Here is a 20,949-nt window from a genome sequence, read left to right as displayed (position 1 = left end):
TGACTGCATTCATTACATTGATCTGTGGTCAGACATACATTCTTTAAAGAAAGAGCTAGGGGGGAAGGCGTGGCTCTTCGCAGGAAGGATGGATGATGATAGCTCTGCTTTACTGCCTCATGTAAAATCCTTCTGATTGGGCTAGACAGAGGTGAGACTGTTTTTGTCTGAGACTTTAAGGTGGTCTGGCTGCTCTCTCTTCTTTAGGAAGTAGCTCGAGTTTAATTTTTAACTCGTTCTTTTCGGCAAGTGCAGAACATCCCAGACAACTGAATTAAAGGGCTGAGGTGTCACACTGGTAAACCCCTATAAAAGCAACACTCTGGTCGAAAGAAGTCAGGCACAAAAAACTATTTCAAACCTTGTGTAAATGTACAGTACCGTGACAGTAAATCAGTAAAATGTTGCAAAGCACAGAAGGAAAAGGGAATCAATAATGAATTAAGTTAATTTACTTTTCATCCTAATTTTCTGGGCGTTGCATTAAAATTAAGTTGTGTATTAACATTTTATTTTAAGTGTATCCTCAGCAGTTCTGAGCTGACATGCTGCATTAATCTTTTATGTGATGTTGATTTTATTTGTTGATGTAAGCACCTTTGGATAAATAAAAAACTTCCAACATACACTGCACAAAATAACCCCAAACTACCTCTAAATCCTGCTGGCAGGAGTCAAACTGACATTCATTAATTCTTCAGCTCAGACATTTTCCTAGAGACACAGCTTTGCTCTGGAGCTATAATGGCTCCTCTTCACCTGCTTTCGATCTCTGAAGTCATTCCCTACAATAATTGATAGCAGAAAACTGGCTGCAATCGTAGCTGGTAAAACAGAGCTCCTCAAAAGCTGCGGTGTGTCATGCTCTGCTCATTGTGTTTACAAGTCATGACAATACTGTATTGATTAGAGGAAAATTCCACCCTACTGCTGAAGAGAGACTCATCAGACTGTGATACTCAGTGCTTACCAGCAGTTATTCTGAAATAAAATGTTAAAATGTGCTTTTTCATTTTAGCGTCTGATTCGATTTCAATTACTTATCGCTTAATTCTCCCAGAATACTGTTTGACAACAGCCTGAGACTGGGATTAACTTGCTGCATTCAGCTATAATCTTTTTTTCCCTAGTAAATAAACAGTTATTGAAATGCATTGTGTTATACATAATAAAAAGAGTTTGTAACCCAGTTCTAAATTTGAGTAAGGTAAAAACATCCCACAAAATGGACCTTGAAGTAAAAACTACACCACTTTTGTTATTTTGTTTTACAGTTTTCCTGCATTTCCTTCACTTCTGTTCTGCTTTCTCCACTAGGATTAATTGGCTGCAAAAGTTTGGTCTCTACCCTTCCAATATCGATTTAATAAGCCCTTGGCTCAGCATTGATTACTATTCAAAGGGACAAGCTCTCTTTGTGAAACGATTTTTCAATAGTGCTTGCTACTCCATTAAATACAGGCAGGACAAAACAATGTTCTCCATTACAGAGCCTTCATCCATGATCAGTCAGTGAATGATCTATTACAGACTAGCTCTCCATGCTTAATGAGCTGGAGGGTCGTTAATGGAGTATTCACTGGGAATGCCATTTGCAGACAATTTGAATTTAATGCATATTTTAAATCACAAAAAGAAAGCACAGGTGCAACCTGCTTTAGGCTAGTGGCTGGCATTTGGTCGATAAATGGAAAGGAGAAAAAAGAAGAAATTACCAGCATATTAATGAACTTGGCTTTTTTTTTGCAAGTGCAAATTATATCCTAATTTCAGTCTTAGACTTGGTGGATGAAGAGAGGGAAAACTGCAGGTTAAAGCTGGAATATCACTGACCAGTTCCTCCAACTTTACAGAAAATATCTAACTTTTCCTTGTATTTAGAGTGACTTTTCCTCTAAACAAAGCTGTCAGACCTACAGTAAGCATGAAGAAAATTTTAGTAAATATTATTCAGTTATGAATTTTGTCGCCATCTTGGCTGCTCAACAGCTCGTATGGGGCGCTTCAGGCAACGAGAATAAACCTTGCGTGCAGGTACATTTTTGGATTTCACACACTGATATCATCATACTGGCCACTGATTGGTTGACTCACAGAATGGGGCGGGACTGGAAATCTTCCTGATTCATTCTCTCGGACTGGCGTATCTTCAGGATCTCTGTGTAGCTCAGATTCTGCAGGCGACTCTTGAACTGGTCCAGGGAATTAGGCTTGAGAGTCAGCGCTCGCATGATCTGCTCCCTCACCACCTGCATTACCTGCAGAGGTGAACAGAGAGGTAGAGGAGGGCGGGATGAGTGAGATCATCGTGGATGCAGGAAACATGCAAGATGTAGAAAGTGCGTCTTTGTCAGCCATAGACGTAGGCAGTACAGTCATGAAGTCAAAAGTAAACGCCTCCCTATTTTTTGGGGTCAGGGGAGCATATAAACTTCTGTTCCCTTCCCAACAGGATTAACGATGTGATTTTTTTGCAGAACTGGAGCCTCTAATCCAGTTTGGTGCACTGAGCCTTAAGAGGAAAAGAGCAAAGCAGAATAATTCAACAGTGGCTACTCAACTGCCCCAGTACCATGCATCAGTGAAATGCATGACAGAACTTTCCTATAATACGCTAAGCAAGCTAATACCATTAGTCTGGCTGTGGCTGCAGAAGCATGACATGAGTGGTGTTCCAAGTCATCAATCCCACTCAAGGGGTCTTTGTGATCAACGGAGGTAATAATACAATAAGAAAGTACTTCACAACAACATATAAAACACATCATGCGTATCCAGATCAATTAGCTTAGTGCATATGCACTACTGTCAGGAGGTAACTGAAGTATATAAGCACACACGCCTCAGTTGGACACACAGGTAAATGCTTAGCCACAGATACACACACATTTAAAACTGATGCACTGAAAATCGAATAGAATCATTCGAATTTAACAATATAGATATTGAGAAGGGAGCAATAGTAAACAATAACAAGCCCCTCAACTAACATAGAACCCAAACAGACTAAAGAAAAAGCATAATTTTACATTTATGCAGATTAAATAGGAATATAATTAGAAAACAGTGGTCATAGAGCGGTCTGGCCGCTGAATGGTTTCAGTGCATGCCATAACCACAATGTCCACGGTTCGATTCCCGCTGTGGACTTTTGCTGCATGTCAAACCCCCTTGTCTCTCTCTGCATGTTCCATGTCTGCCTTTCCACTTTCGACTATCAAATAAAGGCAAAAATACAAAAAAAAAAATCTGGAAAAAAAAAGAAAAAAGTGGTCAGGAGAGGAAAACTGAGGGAATTCATGTGTTTGTGCGTGACATTCTGAAGGTGAAACCAATATTGCTTTCAGCTGAGTTGACGTCTTTGATCCCCAAAACACCAGATGAGACCAAAAACCAGTGACCAATCAAACCAAGGGCCTTAACACAATGGTACTTAAACTAATTTAGATGTGAAATGGAATCAAAGTCCAATTTAAGCTACTTTATAACTGCACTACACTGATTTTTACACAGTTATAAAATCTCCTCATCCTTCGGCACGTACACTTTAGCCTCCGGGAAACGAGTCCTATGCTGAGATCTTCAATGACAGCTGCTTCCATTTAGCTTTGCATTCTGAGAAGTGATTTGCATTTTGCATAATTATGATTTGAAAAGAATATAACTCAAAGATAGATTCTTTACTTGTGAAGGCATATGACTTACACACAAGGGACTTGACTGAGAGCAAATGTAACTCCTAATGTGTTGAAACTCTTCAAACACAACAAAACAGGACCTGAAACAGTGGTTTCCCCCTCAAAACTGAGGGAAGCTTACAGAGGCTTGGGTTAAAGTGGGTCATTGAATCCTGCTGACACTGTATTTGATATTTGGCTATAAAAATAAACTTGACTTGGCTTCTTAACATTTCTTTGGCCAAGCCAAGCTTTGCTGTTCCAGTTGCTGCAGACAGCGTGATGGGTAGACGTGACAAGCAGCCCTGATTATGGATCAGCCTTGTTAGCAGCTGCCTACGGGCCTGCAGATGCTGATTCATTGGATCAGATCATACTGAGGTGACAGAAAGAGACTGTCTTCGCTTCTCTCTTTGATTTTGCTCTGTTGCATTGTCTTTTTTCTCTGCTTGCCATGTTGATCAAATGCTTGAGGACACACAAGTATTTCTAGCCTCTGCAAACACACTTCCAAACAATATGTTGACTCTATTATACTGAGAGACAATATGAGTTAGGGATGATGTTTTGTGTGTATGTATGTACTTACACATGTGCAGAAAAGTTTATGGACTTTCCTGCTCTGTACTACTCTGTTTCATCTGGGCTTCTCAACCTTAACAACCATGCCAAAACCCAGTGAGCCAAAATCCCAAACATAGTCTTATGTAATACTGTTCTTGCTGTCTGTGCTTACTGCAAGGCGATTACTCATCAACTTGCTAACCTCTGGACTCTCACTAGTCAGACTAAGCCAGGGGTGAGAGCATTAAAAATAGGAGACTACAGTCGCTGAAAATGAAACATGAACAGCATAAAACTTGACCAGCAACAAAAAACAGAAAAACTAAAGATGACACAGCCGATCGAGGAAAATCCTCTTGAATCGTATTTGCTGTGTTAAAATGCAAAAAGAACTGGTCTGGACTCAAAGTGCCCTTTTGGGATGTTGGTGTTGTGGAGTGAATGCGCCAGAAAAAGGGACGAACCCGTTTCTACATCTGATAAGCCCTGAAGGTAATAGTCAGCTCCCACTGTAATAAGACCAAAAAAAAAAAAAATTATAATAATAATTATAAATGATTACACCATTTAATCCAGGGATTAGCTTTTGGAAAGCAAATATGTTCATGAGGGGTAATCACAGTGTATTTTCTAACAAATGGGCAACAAATTGACCTTAGAAAATATACACAGGTGACAACGGCAGGAAAGACGTTTGTCAGGTCATATGGAGATTTATTTAGAGCAGCAAGTGCATAATGTAAATCCTTTTAAGCACCAGTTCTGGAGCTGAACAATGCTACCACTGAGCTCCGAAATTAGTTGTAGTGAGTCGAGATTCGGACCCTGTGTAACCCTTTGTAGTCTGATTTATCCACAAAGCTCAGACACAAACCCACACCAGTGCACAGGAGGTCTTCTCTAGTACGATCCAAATCTAACTGGCATTAAGGCTGATGCAGAACATCAGTGACTCAGCACAAGTTCCTTCTTCCAATCTCCTTTGACAGAAGCAGACAAAAGTTCAGATCAGGATCTCAGCTGTTTTAAAAGGAAGCGCTGTTCTGGGATGGGATAACGTCTCTGCATGCAGAACATTAACCTCATTGTATCATTCTTGAAACAACTTTGATAGCATTATATAAGTCAATGCAATGTAATACAGAAAACTGATACTATCACAATTTATATGCGTTGCTTTCTTCGGTATGAACAGCACATAAGACATGGAGAGCAAAGGAAGGATGTCAACCTGTCCTGTGGTTCAGAGCTAGGTGTGCAGTATCAAGGTGTGCTGTATTTTACTGTATGTCAATACAGAAAAAAAGCGGGATCATTTGTGATTTTTTTTTTATGGAAATGACCACCTCCACTTTGTTCCTACAACTCGTGGAGCTTAGTCATTTTTCAGTTGAGTAAGAGAGTAGCAAAAATGCTAAAGGCTGAGTGAGAATGCTACCACTAGAGGGCGTATTTCCAACCATAAAGAGAGCTGTCCACTCCTTCCCCTTCATGTTGACTCTCAGTGCTGAATGTCATCTCCATGCCAGGCTGTTCTGTATTCTGTCTGTCTTTAGGCCTCTCTGGAATCTGTAACTTCTATTTTCATGGGCAGAAACAGGTGTCCAGCTAAGTGCAGATTTACAACCCCCCCGGACTGGCCTTTCAGCCGCAGCGTCTCCTCCTCCTCCCCTTTGAGCTGAAAAATGTCTAGACAAATGGGAGAAGCCACAGCTTGCAATCATGCTACGAGAGATTCATCACTCCTGTCCACCACTTTTAATCACAGCTTCACAGAGTTGCCTATCATAAATTTTCACACACATACACACGATTAGAATCCTGATAATTAAGTGGTGGCATCAAATTAATTTATTTTCCCATTAAGATTACAAATGGTCTGTCAGTTTGTCTAGATGGAACATTCTTCCCTTAAGAAGCTATTTAAAAATAAAGGAAATTTTATGACAGTAAAAACAAAGACTGAGCTCTGACAATATCGGTTTATAATTTGGAGTGCAGTGAAGATGGCAGATTGTAAACAAAAACAAATTCTCTCATTGTTCCCTGGAATCACAGAAGCTTTTAAAAGTAGATCTCCTTGTTGCCTGCAGCTTGCTTTCCAACCTAATCCTGATCTCTAGAGACCGACAGCAGAGATCTCTGTCCCTGGGGAATGTTCATTAATATGCCTTGTTTGCAGTCATGTCTCTGGCAGGAAAACAATTCTGTTGGCCGTGTGGCTGTACTCATGCTAATTAACACTGCGAATATTCATCACATTTAAAATGAACACATGGTCCTTTCACAACAGTGTGCGGGGGGGGGGGCATTATGAATATTTTATCTTCATCCCTCTCTTTCATGCGCTGACTGCTCAGAGAGCACCTTGGTAGAGGTGAGATGACGTCAGTGCTGAATCAAACTTTGCAGGCTGAGCTCACCCTCAGGATAAATTTAGGTTCAGTTTTGTACTGGCGTCGTCGTCTTAGCTACACTCTGGATGAATCGTTCATGTTGTGCTATTCTTTCTATTTAGTCAGAGCTGTTGATCCAAGATTTATTGGTTCTATTTTGTCCACCTTTATTTCTGTCTTTCTCTGCATTCCCTTTCACGCTCCCTTATCTCTTCCAGGCAACAGGCCATCATTCTTTCTTGTAGCTCCATCGCAGGGAAGTTAGACAGCAGAGCAAGTGTCAGCAAAAGTAATTAAACACTGTCCCATGAGCCATCTCGTACACATAATGAAGAGATGGCAGCACTGACTCATCTGCCACACTCCCTTATCCTCACTCTTCTCCTATCTTCCTTGCAGTTTCTGCTGAAACAGGACAGTTGGGTAGTTCCTTGCTCCTGGAGTCGCCCCACCATCCATCATCGACAACGCGTCAGCCATAACAAATTACCGTCCCCTTCTGGGCGACCAATCGACTGTCGCCGCTGCTCCATTTACCTAAGAGGATGCTAATGACACCATTTGCCAGCTGTCAGTCAAATGCTTACCCGCCACCCTAACCCGGTTGGAGAAATGTGGAGATTGTGCTGGGGAGGCTCTTTGGTGGGCAAATAATAAGACAGTAATCACAGAATAATGAACTTGCTGATACTCCCTGAAAGCAATCAAAAAAGTCCATCACACATGGTGACAATGGAGCTGTAGTTGAAATGTGTCTGTGCATTTAAGGCTTTGAAGGAGACAAAACATGCATGCTTGCACACACATAAAAAAGGAAAACATTCACACACATGAAAGTACACACACATGTTCACTTCTGTCAGACGCCTGCTTTTTAAATGCAGAGAAGAAAATGAGAATACCGGGAATCCATTTCCCTGTTATTGAAATGGTAATTACATTTTCCCTCCCTGCCACTATGTCCCATATTCAATTAATAATTATCTCCTTCAAAGTTGACCATGATGTCATTAAAAATAAAACAATGCCGCGGAGATGGACATGAAAGTACTCCTGTCTCTTATCTCACAGTACAGAGTGAGAGGAGGCTGGTACGGGCTGTAATAAATTTAGAAGCTGATAAAAATGCATTGCATAAAAATGCAAAGACGTGAACCTGACAGGACTGAAAAAATGAAAAATTTGGCATTGGAGAGTTAAGGCTCTAATACCAAACTTAAGAAAATGCTTCTGTTGTCACTGTTTAATTAGTATTAAAGCTGTCAAATTAATATATAATTTAATACATCAAACTGTGATTTCAACCATGAGTACAACTAACAGAGTGTAGTCTACACTAGGTCAAATCAAGTATTAACAAGTTAGAGATGACTCTTTTTGTGCACACAGTATGTAGACACAGATATTTTTTCCTTCTGGTTTTCTTTTTATGAAACAGTAGTGACACTAATCTATGCCAACAGTGCCAACTGTGCCGGTTTTTGCCATCCATCACCCCCATGATCTGTGCGAGAGGATGTTTGGGAAGGCACAACAAAACACAGATCTCTGTCTGATTAGCGTTAGACGGCACATATGCCACGGCTTCGCTTTGGTCACAACAGTGTAGTGCTTCGAATGCTTCCCACTAGCTTGGACTACAAAAAGCTAGACCTGTAGTGAGTGAGCCCATTATGGTCTTCCTAAACAGTAGTGAAATAGTGTTGACAACAACTGTTGTCCAGTCTTCAGCATCACTGAAACAATTAGTTTATTAGTGAGGTAATCGATCTAAGTATATTAACAGGAAATTAATCTGCACACGAAGTCTCAAACAAAATTAAGCAATCTGAAAACATCACCTTGCGCTCTGGGATAAAATATACTGGGCATTTATCCAATTAGTGTCTTTTGATTTTACAATCAAAATGATTAATTGATTAATCAGGACAATAATCAGCAGATTACACGATAATGAAATAATTGTTAGCTGCAGCCTTAATAATGTTCTTTTACAGTTTCACAGCACCTATGCCAAATCTTTGTAATTCTATCTCAAACATTGTTGAGATCCATTGATTGCCATATTTATGGTATAAAATGCCAAACAAGAGGGTGTCATTATAAAGAGGGTAGAGGAGCAATGAATGCTGCACATCAACCATATTCCAAGATTACATTTAGTATATTCAACTTTTCCTGTTAGACTCACCTGACAACCCTGACATGGCTCTATGTTAAGTCTGCTGAGAGCAACTAAGCGAAAAGGCCCCACTTTCACCCATTAAAATTTCAATTATGTATGTATCCTCCACTGCTCCATTGTAAGGAGTCACTGTATCTGGATATTTCAATAAAATAAAATTGAGCAAGTGATGAGGGGTAAATGTATTTTAAGAGTGCATTGAAAAGCAGCTCCCAGGGACGAGTTTGATGGCATTACTGCACCACGGGGAACAGCACGTACTGCATTGTAGGCAAGATACATATACACACTCTTAATGTACATACTCATACTTCAAATATACTTATTCATTCCTTCTTGTACATGGATTATATAGTAGGAACAAGTACCAACACACACATAAAAAAACTACTAGTGACTTTTTCAAGTAAATTCACGATATTGCTATGCACACACACACACAACAAATCTGGAGACCCCTTTCCATCAGTCCTGTTCTTCCTTCTGCATGAGTGATGCAGGTCAACGCCGGCTGTTGCTGCTAGCTGTTGTTGCTGCTGTCATATTTAGAGGGCCGGTATTGTACGCCCAGACAAAATGTCAGAAGAGCTCTTCTTCAACAACCATCTCCATGTGGGGTGCAGCATGGTCCATATGGATGACTAGAAAGCAAAGCCGCCTGGGAAATCACCACTAACGGTTAGTTTGTCAAGAAATGCTGATGAAAGCCAATTGCTGACCTTGGCGTGTGCACAGCATTGCATTAATGAATGTTTTATTATGACACAGTTGTTGCAGGAAACACGAACATTCTGCATTAGTTGTCCCAGAGGGATGAACAAATTGGTTGTGATTAAACATCTATTCAAGGACATCAAAACAGGTATTATTTCATTATATGAGATAACTCTCATCAGAGACAAGCACTGTTCTAGAGTCTACAGATAATGCGTCATTGCTGGGTAGAAATATTATCTGAAAAATCTGTTTTTAGTGCGTTTTTGGATCTGATTGAAGTTGTCTGGTGAAGTGAAGTCATCCAAGTTCTCCATGAAAAATGCAAACATCATCCATTTAGGCCCGTTACAGGGCTTTTAAACCAAAAAGACAAGTTTCACAGCAAGGCCATTTCTGCCTACGGAGAGAGCTGCTGCGTTTTTCACCAGGTTTTGTGGCAAATACAATTTTTTCCACAACGCACAATGGGATTCAGGGATTGAGAGGAAGGGGAGATTATGGTGGCTGGTTTATTGTAAAGAGGAATGGTGGTAAAATGCATTTGTGCATTGAAGAAGTTATGCAACCCGAATCTCAGATCCTTCTAGTACTTGCGTAAAAAATCTCAAGCATGGCAGAGGATGCGATGTTTAAAAATTAATATTCTGATTTTTTAGTCCAGTGTACTGCTTAGCATCCTACGTAGTTAGCAGTTTTGTAAAATGATGTGCTGCTCTTGATTCTGCACACTACCTAGCACAAACTGTTTGCTCTTGCATGTTTGGTCCTTAGTGTTATTTGCATTATTTAATGTTAGTGTACCTTTGACCGAGCCTAGCTTGTCTTTTTGTTGGTGTTGGAGGAAGGTGGGCCATCTAGAAACACCATGACCAAAGACAGAGAACTTCTGAGTATTAGACATCCGTGTTTGTCTCCCTTCTCTACATGTATCATCACCCCCCACACAGACAGATGAAGTGCTTCAACTTAAAGTCAGATTCAAAGATACATCAAAAACAGATTATCATGTGATAATAATGATAAGGACTACAGCAGCATTATCCCAGCATGTGCCCACAATAAGTCACACCCACACACAAGAGCCTTTGTGGAGACTTTTCATTGTCTGCAAGGAGTCTAAAGTACATACTGTGGAGTTTAGAAACACACACACGTCTTCATAGCAATGCACACTCACTTATTAATAAAGAAAAAGATAAATGAATTATATCTAAATAACTAAATCAAAAGAAAAGAAAACCCCAGTTTACTTGTCTTTTCCCCTGCTGATTTCCAGTGAGCTGCTGTAGGGATGAGACAACAGGATCATTATCTCAATACACAACAAAGCAAAATGTTAGCTCTGCATCTCTGCTCATGCAACTCTGATGGTTTGATGCTAATGGCTGATGATCTCTATGGTCTAATTAGTGAACTTAGCTTTGGCGTTCTCAGTATGACCGGGCCAGAAATCGGAGATCCCCCTTTAGGGACACAAAAAAAAAGGCCCTGCATACACAAAGCTTGGCATTCACCCTCTGCTCTTGCTACACACTTATATACAAACCATGAGCCGCAAAAACAAACAAACAAAAAAAACAACATAAAATCAAAAACAAACTCATAAAACCTCTACAAGGACTCAAACACAAACACACCAATTTGTCACGGCGCATGTACAAACACACATTCGGGCACTGTCCGAGTGCGCATACGCACGTGCAAAAACAATAAAGCAAACCTTGTTAAGGGAGTGGGAAGTGAGGCAGCCAGGCAGAAAGATATAAATAGCCTGTCTGAATTCAACAATAGAGGTGGAGGGGGGTCGAGAGACAAGAATTAAGGGGTTGAAAGGAGAGAGCAGGAGGGCGAGAAACAGAAAGACAAAAAGGAAGAGATATAATATGATTGTGGGAAGGAATGAGGTATGGAAAGGTGTAGATAGTTAGAGAAGTAAATAAAACCAGTATGGACTAAGAAAACAGCACGTCTCATTGAAGGAGAGGAGAGGAGTGGGGGAGGGGCTGGTTCACGGTCATAGATGTACCATTTCATGCAGAGCACGACAGCAGCAGTCATGGTTGTTGGCTTATGGCAGCGTGCGCAGCGCTTTCACCAATTTATCCAAGCTGCTTCCTGGAATCCAAACATGGCATCCACCCAAAACCTTTGGCACCTGCACTCGCATTATTATTGTCACATCACTTCTGACTGGACGCACCAGCACCCAATTCATTAATCATGTATGCGTGCATGTTAACCTTCTGGCAAAGTGGAGGGACTGTCCTGTTACTAAAGAACAGTGCTAGAAATCATTAGCATTGATTTGCATTAAGCGCCCTTAATTGATTTGCAGGGAGCAGCCTTAAATAGAACTGAAATAAAGATTAAACACCACATCTAAATATTCTTAAATAGTAGTTGAATAATAACTGATTTATGAGGGTTGATGAGAGGGTTGCTCAGCTACTGTTGCCGGGGCCTTTGAGGATTGCCATGTGAATAATCCCACATGGGACAGGTCAGTCTTCAACATGGCTGAACAAAGCAGATTATCTACTCTTCTCTGTATCACCCCAGGCTAGAACAGAAATGTCAAACACCAATAGAAAAAGGGCTTTGCTTTTCATCTGTGCTTGGTTCATTTAGCTGAAGTCCTTATCCAGAGTGACTTAACAGGTTCAGAGTTTCTTGCTCAAGGGAACTTTTTACAGGACACTGATACACAGAGACAACAATGGTACAATGTTGTTTTTTTTGTGATTTAACTTGTCTCACCATTTAGTGAACAGCATCGTAAACGGGGCTTCAACTAAAGTTTATTATTACTGCCAATTAAGGGAATAGTCTGACATTTTGGGAAATAGGCTTGTTCGCTTTCTTGTCAAGATTTAGATTAGAAGACTGATAGCACTCTCATATCCGTCTGTTCAATATGAAGCTGGATCCAGGAGACAGTTGGCTTAGCATGAAGACTGGAAACAGCTGACTTTGCTCTGTCAAGAAATAGTCTGGCACCCCGGTAAAATGACAATTGATCATTTTAACTCTTTTTTTTTTGTATGAATAAAGCAAATGACAAAAAAAGAAGAGAGCATATGTTAATGAGTGAGATTTAGAGGTGCTGGTCTGGTCCTCTCTGCTTCCTGTCTTTATGTTAGCCAAGCCAATTGTCTCCTTGCTGCAGCTTCATATTGAATGAACAGATGATAGTGAAAAACGGCCATCACAATTTCCAAAGCCCAAGTTAATGTTTTCAAATTGCAATGTGTTTACACCTATATATAGAGAAAAGCAGCAAATCTATAAATTTGAGAAGCTGGAACAAGCAAATGTTTAGCATTTTTTTCTTGTTTCTTCATTAAAAAGTCATTATTCATCACTTATCAAAATTGCTGAAAAATCATTTTCTGTCAATCGACTGATTGATTAATCTACTAAACAATTCAGCACAGTTCAACAGTAGGTCACCTGTTAAAAGACATAATTCCTTCGTACAAAGCCAGATTTAAAAGGAAACTAAGTGGATACAATTGTACTGTGTATTGTCCAAAAAAAAAAAACAAAAAAAACCCCCCCAAAAAAAACGGCCTACCACCCACAATAGACCCCCTCCAATTCGCCCACCACAAGAACAGGAGTACGGAGGACGCCATATCCATAGTACTACACTCTCCCCTCTCCTACCTGGATAACAGCAACACATATGTGTGAATGCTGTTCATTACCTTCAGTTCAGCATTCAACACCACCATCCCCTCCTATCTCATCACCCAACACAGCGACCTGGACACCAACACCTCTCTCAGCAACTGGATACTGGACTTTCTAAACAACAGACCCCAGACTGTTAGGTTAGACAACCACACCTCCTCAACCCCTCGCCCTGAACACTGATGTCCCCGTGGGCTGTGTGCTGAGCCCTCTCCTTTAATCCCTCTTCACCTACACCTGCACACCTTTACATGGATCCAAAATCATTATCAAGTTTGCAGATGACACAATAGTGGTTGGCCTCATCAGCGACAATGATGTGTTGGCCTACGGGGAGGAGGTCCAGCACCTGCCGCTATGGTGCGTCGATAACAACCTGGCCCTCAACACCAAAACGACAAAAGAGATTCATTGTGGACCTCAGAAAGACCAAAGGCGGCACACATACCCCCATTCGTATTAATGGGACTGAGGTTGAGCGTGTCTCCAGCTTCAAGTTTCCTCAACCCTGGTCAAAAAAAAATGGCTCACCAGCGTCTCTTCTTGTTGAGGAGACTCAAGAAGGTCAATTTGTTTCCAAAGATTCTGGTGCAATTCTACCACTGCACCATCGAGAGCATTCTTACCAACTGCATGTCAGTATGGTATGGCAACTGCTCTGTGTCAAACCGATAAAAGCACTGTGGAGGTTGGGGAAAAACTGCCAAACGCATAACCGGTTCTCCACTCAGCACCACTTACGCTGTCCAGCACAAGTGCCGTCTGTCGAGGGCGCCCAGCATTGTCAGGGACACCTCTCGACCTGGTCACAGATTGTTTGCCCTCCTCCCTTCTGGGGGGTGCTACAGGACTCTCCATTCCAGGACCACCAGGCTTAGGGACATCTTTCTCCCTTCAGCTGTCACTTTGCTACACTCTGCACCACGGTAGCTGCACTATTTATGCTCCCACATACCAATACATGTATCTATACCACTCTCCATACTATATATATCTGTATATAGTATGGAGTATAGTATATATATATATATATCCTATTGTGCATATTTATATATCTATAGTGTATACACACGCTATTCATATCCAGCTGTTTATTCTGTATATAATGTCTACTACTAGCATTACTCGTTCTTTCATCTGCACTACATATTTAGACTTACACTTATACCTGCAATTGCCTACTGTAGCTGCTGCACATGCTGTATACACTATAGATCATAGTGTATTCATTTCATTCTGTTCACACTTTTAATCCTTTTTAGATTGTGTTTATTTTAGTTTTATATATACTCCTCATTGTTATTTATATACCTGTATACATATGCACATTACTCTGCACTTCTGGTTAGATGCTCAACTGCTTTTTGTTGTTGCTGCTTTTACTTGTACAATGAGAATGAGAATGTGCAATGAGAATAAAATTGAATGTAATCTAACCTAATCTAATCTAAAATCAGGTACTGGCAATGTTTCACAGACTCCTGCTCTACAGTCTGGGGCTGACCTCACTCTAATCCTGTGTCAAACCCCTCTGGCTAAAACACTGGTTGAAGCTCATCCAAGGCTGAAAGTGTGGAGTGGGGAAGAGCGGTAGTGGTGGCATTGAATTCCTCTGGTGACAAACGGTGGGTGTTGGTGATGTGGAGTAATCCCCCACGCACACATACACACACACACACCCACACACACACACACACACACACACACACACACACACACAGACACACACACACACACTACACTGGAATACAGATGATGCCTGGAGTGGGATGGGGGGTAGGTGAACAGAGGATGTATGTATGCATGCATGTAGTTGTGGGTGTGCGTTTGTGAGACAGGGTGAAATTGTAATCTAGCAGATTATATTTGTGTGACTGAGTGTGTGTGTTGATGAAAAGCCTCTGATCTGGGTCCTTGTCTAACCTTCTTACGCCTCGCCGAGTCTACACGGCCCCATCTGTCCATTCTCTCTCTCTTCCACTCAGCTCCTGTCCCATCTTTTGCACCTCTCATTGCCTTTTTTTCTCCTCTCCTTCCTCACTCCATCCTCTCTCCCTCCCCTTCTCCTCCTCCGCAGCCAGGCAACAACACAAACACTCCCCTCTTCCTCCCTTACTATCACCACCCCTTGCTCCGACCATCCAAGCTAATTAAAACCACTCACTCTCTCTCATCCTCATTTCCATTCTTAGTACTTACATGTCACCTCCATGTTTCCAAGTGTGGTGTGATACTCTCCACAGTGACTGATGGATCCTCGTGCTTTTGCTGGAGAAGGAGTTTTTATTGCTCGACGGGAGACAGGGATGGATGGAAGGAGCAGATGGCTTCTTGGAAGAGCGGTGTAGCTGATTGTGGACAGTTAGCTTCAGCATTAGCCACAATAAGGGAAGACTCGTCTATCAACACAGCTCATGCACCTCCTTTTGCCTTGTATCTTCTTTCCTGTCTTGGCTATTTGTTCCTTCAGTTTTCCTGCTCGACTCTCCCTTTTAGCATATTATTTTGAAATAAGAAAACTCCCTGTTTCTTCTTTGACAAACTCTACCTATCTCCCCTCTACTATGATATTTTGTATGCCTCACTATCTGCCTTCCTCCCTCCCTCTGTGACTCTAAGAGCATCAGCCAGGCAGCTCTGCTTCGCTTATGTTGATCTCCGGGCTTATGCCCTGATTGGACACACGCCACGATCAGAGACGCCAATAGTGGTGCAGCAAGTGGATCACATGATAAGTGTGTGTGTGTGTGTGTGTGTGTGTGTGTGTGGGAGAGAGAGAGAGAGGTTTAGATGGAGGGGGAGGGAGGGAGGGACGAGAGAAGAGGCGGAAAAGAAGGAGGAGGGGTATTCTGAGTGGCTGCGAGCCGCTACATCGTTCAGGGATTTTTTTTTTTAAGTGCCTGAGCAGAGAGAGATGGAGGCTTTTGTTTTTCTCCTGTGGGGAAGAAGAGAAGGAGGAGAAGTTCTCAGCACAGATGTTTGGATGACGAGACGACAGGCAGCCGTACAAGACAGAGTCTCTGATAGACTGACGCACATTAACACAAGCGTGTCCACATGCAGCGGAAAAGTGTCTCCATCATACGGAAACAGAGTCAGAGTAGTGCAGCGCAGCAGCGGTAATTGGACAGGGGTTGCTATGGAAACAGGGGAAACGGTTGCCTGACGGCCGGCGCGGTGCCCTGGGAGCATCAGACTTGACTCCACTAAACACACACACACATACACAGATCATGTACACACAGCATACACACACACACACACACACACACACACACACACACACACACACACACACACACACACACACACACACACACACACACACACACACACACACACACACACACACACCTCTTGTTCTCCATAACCATTAAACACATTTAGAAAGCAAACACAACAAAATGTATAGTGGCTTTACTATAGAGTGTGTGTGTGTGTGTGTGTCTGTGTGTGTGTGTGTGTGTATAGGCTTAATGGCCACAGTGTTTTTATGCTTGATTTAAGCCTCTGTGCCTTTGTTTTAAATGACCGTGTATTCATCTAAGACCCGATGTGTGTGCATGTCTTTGTGTGTACAGGGCAGATGCTCAGTCAGCCATGAAGGGCCAGCCGCTGAGAAAACCATCAGCGTTTAAGAAAAGCCCCCACACTTGCAGGCCACAGCGCCATGCACGCCCAAACATCGATAAAACCTGAACGAGGTGTTTTAGTATTCCACACCTCAGAAAGCTCTGTGCTGTCTGTATCTGGAAGCGACTGTAGGAGCTGCGGGGAAGTCTAGCCGTACGCTAGCTGTTTTGAAGTGGATGCCCTGAGAACTATCCTTGACACAGCTTATTATCCTCCCACACACCCTAAAGAGGATATATCCTTATTTAATGTATGTACATGAGGAATTGAATGGCGACATGCATAGATTCACATATTATAGTTACAGACTAGTCTTTTCACAACACAGCCAGGATTATTGCTCTGGAGAGCAAGGCTGGACTCTCCAAAGGGCATTTTTTATGAATAAAGTAGACAGGATTTCTTTGCTAAATAGATAAATCTGTCATTTCTCGGATAAATGTTGGCTCACAGAGAGAGCTTTTAAGATCTTGTGCTTATTAAAAACCAAAGCTATTTGTGCACATTGTGACTATCGTTTTAAACTGATGAGTCACAACTGATAAAGACCCAGTCTCTATAAAGAAGCCATAACAAAAATAACTGACTATAAATATCTTAGTCGACTGAGACACCAATAACCAGTTACATGACGGATTGCCTGAGACAGGTCAGCTCAGCTAGAAAGTTCAATAGCCCAGTTTAAATGACCAATTGGTGGCAGTTAAATGGACAATCACTGTACTTCAAATCAGTGGCAGTGGGGTGTACAGTGTTACTGTGTATATTACTGAGCCCAACCTCTTTCCGTAGTTATGATTGTGCCATTCATCATCAGGCAAGTCAGCACTTACTGTATATACAAATCAGTTTTATCTTTGACATTATTCTTCCAAACCTTCATGCATGTTCTTACATTTTGGGAAGTCATAGTTTCATCCCTTCAAGTTTTTTTTTCTCAAGTCATTTATTTCTTATTATCTCACTTAAAAGTGTTCTTGCCTTCTTTCCTGTTCCAATTCCTTAAAGACATGATGAAATAAAAAAATAAATTTTTCAAGTTCTAATCTTGAAAAAGATATCTCTTGTTATATATATGTAAAAATAAAAAAATCAATGTTTAATCCCTCTCTCTTCTCTTCCCATAAAATGTTGAAAATGCTTTGATGACTAATCTTGAACTCGGGGCCACATACCTTAATTTATCCAGTCAACTGTGATATAGGGCAACTAACTAACCCAATGCATCATATAAAACCAATCTTGACTATTAGCCTTTGGGTTGTAGTAGCTGCCAGAGCGATATCGTGGGTCAGAGATGTGTTTTTGGGTCTCACTGCGCAAAAACTTTGTTTACAATTCCCAAAGAATGTGGTCCAAATTCCTCATTTCTCCCTCATGATGTGAGTGGAGGCCAAAAGTCCTGTACAGTTCTGTATAACTGTGCATTTGCTAAGCCATGCCCACTTTTGAGCAGCTGTGAATTTGTACAAATCCCCCTCCTAATTTCAACCCACACGCATTCCGTTTGACTTGTCGTAGTACGAAAGCTTGAGATGCTCTAATTCTCTTTTCAACTGATTCTGAACGTTTATATTTGTGATTTGTATTTTCCTTTATATCCTTATTTTATTGCTCGCTTTACTGACTCTCTGACTCTTCTTCTTCTCATTACTATTATTTTATCATATTAATTTGCTCATTCTAATGCTCAGGATTTAATGGTATCCACATCAAGCTTTCCCACTGTGAATTTTTTGGGAGATTTTCCTCCTCTCTATCAATGAAATGTGCAGTCAGTGACTGTTTCAGTTACACATAAACAACTCAGTTTCTTGTTGACAGAACTGGGTAGAAAACGACAACTTTCAGACATCATCAGAGGAGCTGATGTCTCCAGAGCGTTTCTAAGTTCATAGCAGTTACAAACTGAGCCTCAGTGTCTGAGGCTGGAAGCTCAAAGCTCCACACGCACCATTTAGCTGATAGGAAGCCCCAGAGACCAAACGGTCTTACCATCGACAAGCTGCTGCCGAATTTCAAACTCCCAAGGTACCGTGTGATGAAAGATGAGTTTGGGGAGGGAAGAGGGGAGAGGGAAAGGAAGAATCATCCACCCCAACTCAATCGAAATTGACTCTGACCTTTGAAGGAGGAGTGTGAAGGATGGGATTGGATAATAGGTTCGTTTGCTAGGGGGGGTGTGTGTACGCTATGTGTGTTGTGTTCTCCCCCAAGATTAACTAGAAGTAGAGTTGATCATGAGATGAGGTAGTCGTTCCAAGCCTATTAGAGATGGAGTCATCACTCCTGGATTATTATCATCAAATAAACTCAAACTTTCAGTTCATTATTACAACATTTTGATCATCAGGAAAACTGACCGACATGACAAATCTCCTGTGTCACAATGAAAATGTCCTTTTTTCAGTTCTGAATTCATAAAGCCAAAAATACAATCATGCTCTTCAATCGACTGTAGGTGGATTTAACATTTATTCAACAACTGCTACAGAGGATGACTAGATTTTCCTGTTTTTCATCTTGACTAAAATATGTAAGACCCTTCATTTATAGCCTCTTACTGTGGAACAAAAATGCTGTAACAAGTCTCAAAACAACAATAAATTTTTATATCACTCAGTCATTTCCTTTGTGAAAGCTGAGAGGTAGACTTTATTCACAATCCTGCATCCGAGCACTAACTGCTGTTTGTACTGACAGTCAGACTAGTTTATGAAACTCACGCTGCTGTTTTCCATCATTTAACTGTCAAAGAACTAACAGATGATGCAACTCCAGCATCACTCAACAGTCACGTAATTCACAACCAAAAATGAGATGTGCAAAGTCTTGGAAATCTATTTCTAGGATGCTAGAGGCTGAATTAGCTTTTACAGTGTCACCTTCATGTAGCACAATGTGTGTCCCTTTTAAAGTAGTGTGACATATTGGAGGAGAGTACCTGCAGAGAAAATGCAGAATTAAGGACCGGCTCACTTACGTGTGAGGTACTTTTCCAATGCTGGTCAAAGCCAGTAAACATGAGAAAATATGAGCTGGACCACAACAAATCACTGTGTAAGCAGTGACTTGGACACAGGGTGGCTTGTACCTTGTGTTGGTCTGTTTGGTGTTTGACACCATAAGATAATCATAATTTGTTTGACAAATCAGGGTAAGGCACACAGCATCTGTTTACTGCTATAACTGATGCCCAACTGAATACACAACATACAATATCTGTCATAAACACCTCATTACTATCACCGTCTGGCCGCGCACACACATATATTACTGGCTAACTCAACGTTAGCCAGTTTACAGGAAGTTTTTCATCTTCAGCCAGACTCCAATGAGCGCCAAATGAAGATGTAGGAGCCTAATCAGTGGCTCAGCCAATGAAGGCAGCTAATGTTTCATGTCAGAGAAAAAAGAAAAAAAAAAAAAAAACAATGAAGGAAAAAATTCAAAATCTAAAAAGCCGTCGAGATGTGTACGCAGTTTCCTCTCCCAATCTATGCCCTTATAAAGGAAACCCCTAGAGCATGTTCATCTGTACAAACAGGAAAAAAACATTTCCATGTCTATGCACCTTAATCGGGTCTGATATTTGAATGTGCATGCCCTCCAAATAACTGACAGAACTTGAGATATGATTAGCACAGTTGTAATTTAGAGTGAACTAATGTATGTGACTGTTCTGCCTCCTGGCAGAGTTCACAACAGAAAGTCAGTGATGTGTGCCAGACATCGTGTGTGTATCATGATTGTACACAAAGATCACGTTAAAATAGCAAAAACAACCCATTCTTAAAAATAAAAACAACATATTTTTTGTCCTCAGTGCCATCATCTATTAGGTTATTTGCCATCAAATATAAAAGCATTAGTTTTTCATAATGCAGATGTCTCATTTTGCATCGCAAACAAAATCTACGCAGTGAAATCTTACCGTGCCGCATCTTTGTGCTCCATTTTTTAATTAGTCGATTTAGCTTTGCCCCAGTTCCACGCTACGTTATTAGTTGGTAGTTCGATGGAGTAAATGGTAAAAATCAAAATCAAGCAGAAAAGGTTACTGTCAATTTCAAATTTGGAAGCT

General features: G+C 41.1%; 1 protein-coding gene across 2 annotated transcripts in view; it reads right to left on the bottom strand.

Moving 5' to 3' along the window:
• elmo1 (engulfment and cell motility 1 (ced-12 homolog, C. elegans)) overlaps window positions 1–20,949 on the bottom strand; it is a 107,947-nt gene that overhangs the window by 11,565 nt on the left and 75,433 nt on the right. For both annotated transcript variants that reach the window (XM_040121525.1, XM_040121526.1), the window contains exon 17: window positions 2,095–2,258. In XM_040121525.1, coding sequence (XP_039977459.1) covers window positions 2,095–2,258 — 164 coding nt within the window. The remainder of the gene's footprint in view (window positions 1–2,094; window positions 2,259–20,949) is intronic.

This window comes from Xiphias gladius, chromosome 24 (genome assembly GCF_016859285.1).
Source record: "Xiphias gladius isolate SHS-SW01 ecotype Sanya breed wild chromosome 24, ASM1685928v1, whole genome shotgun sequence".
Lineage (NCBI taxonomy): Eukaryota > Metazoa > Chordata > Actinopteri > Istiophoriformes > Xiphiidae > Xiphias > Xiphias gladius.
This window is presented reverse-complemented; position numbering and strand designations above follow the sequence as displayed.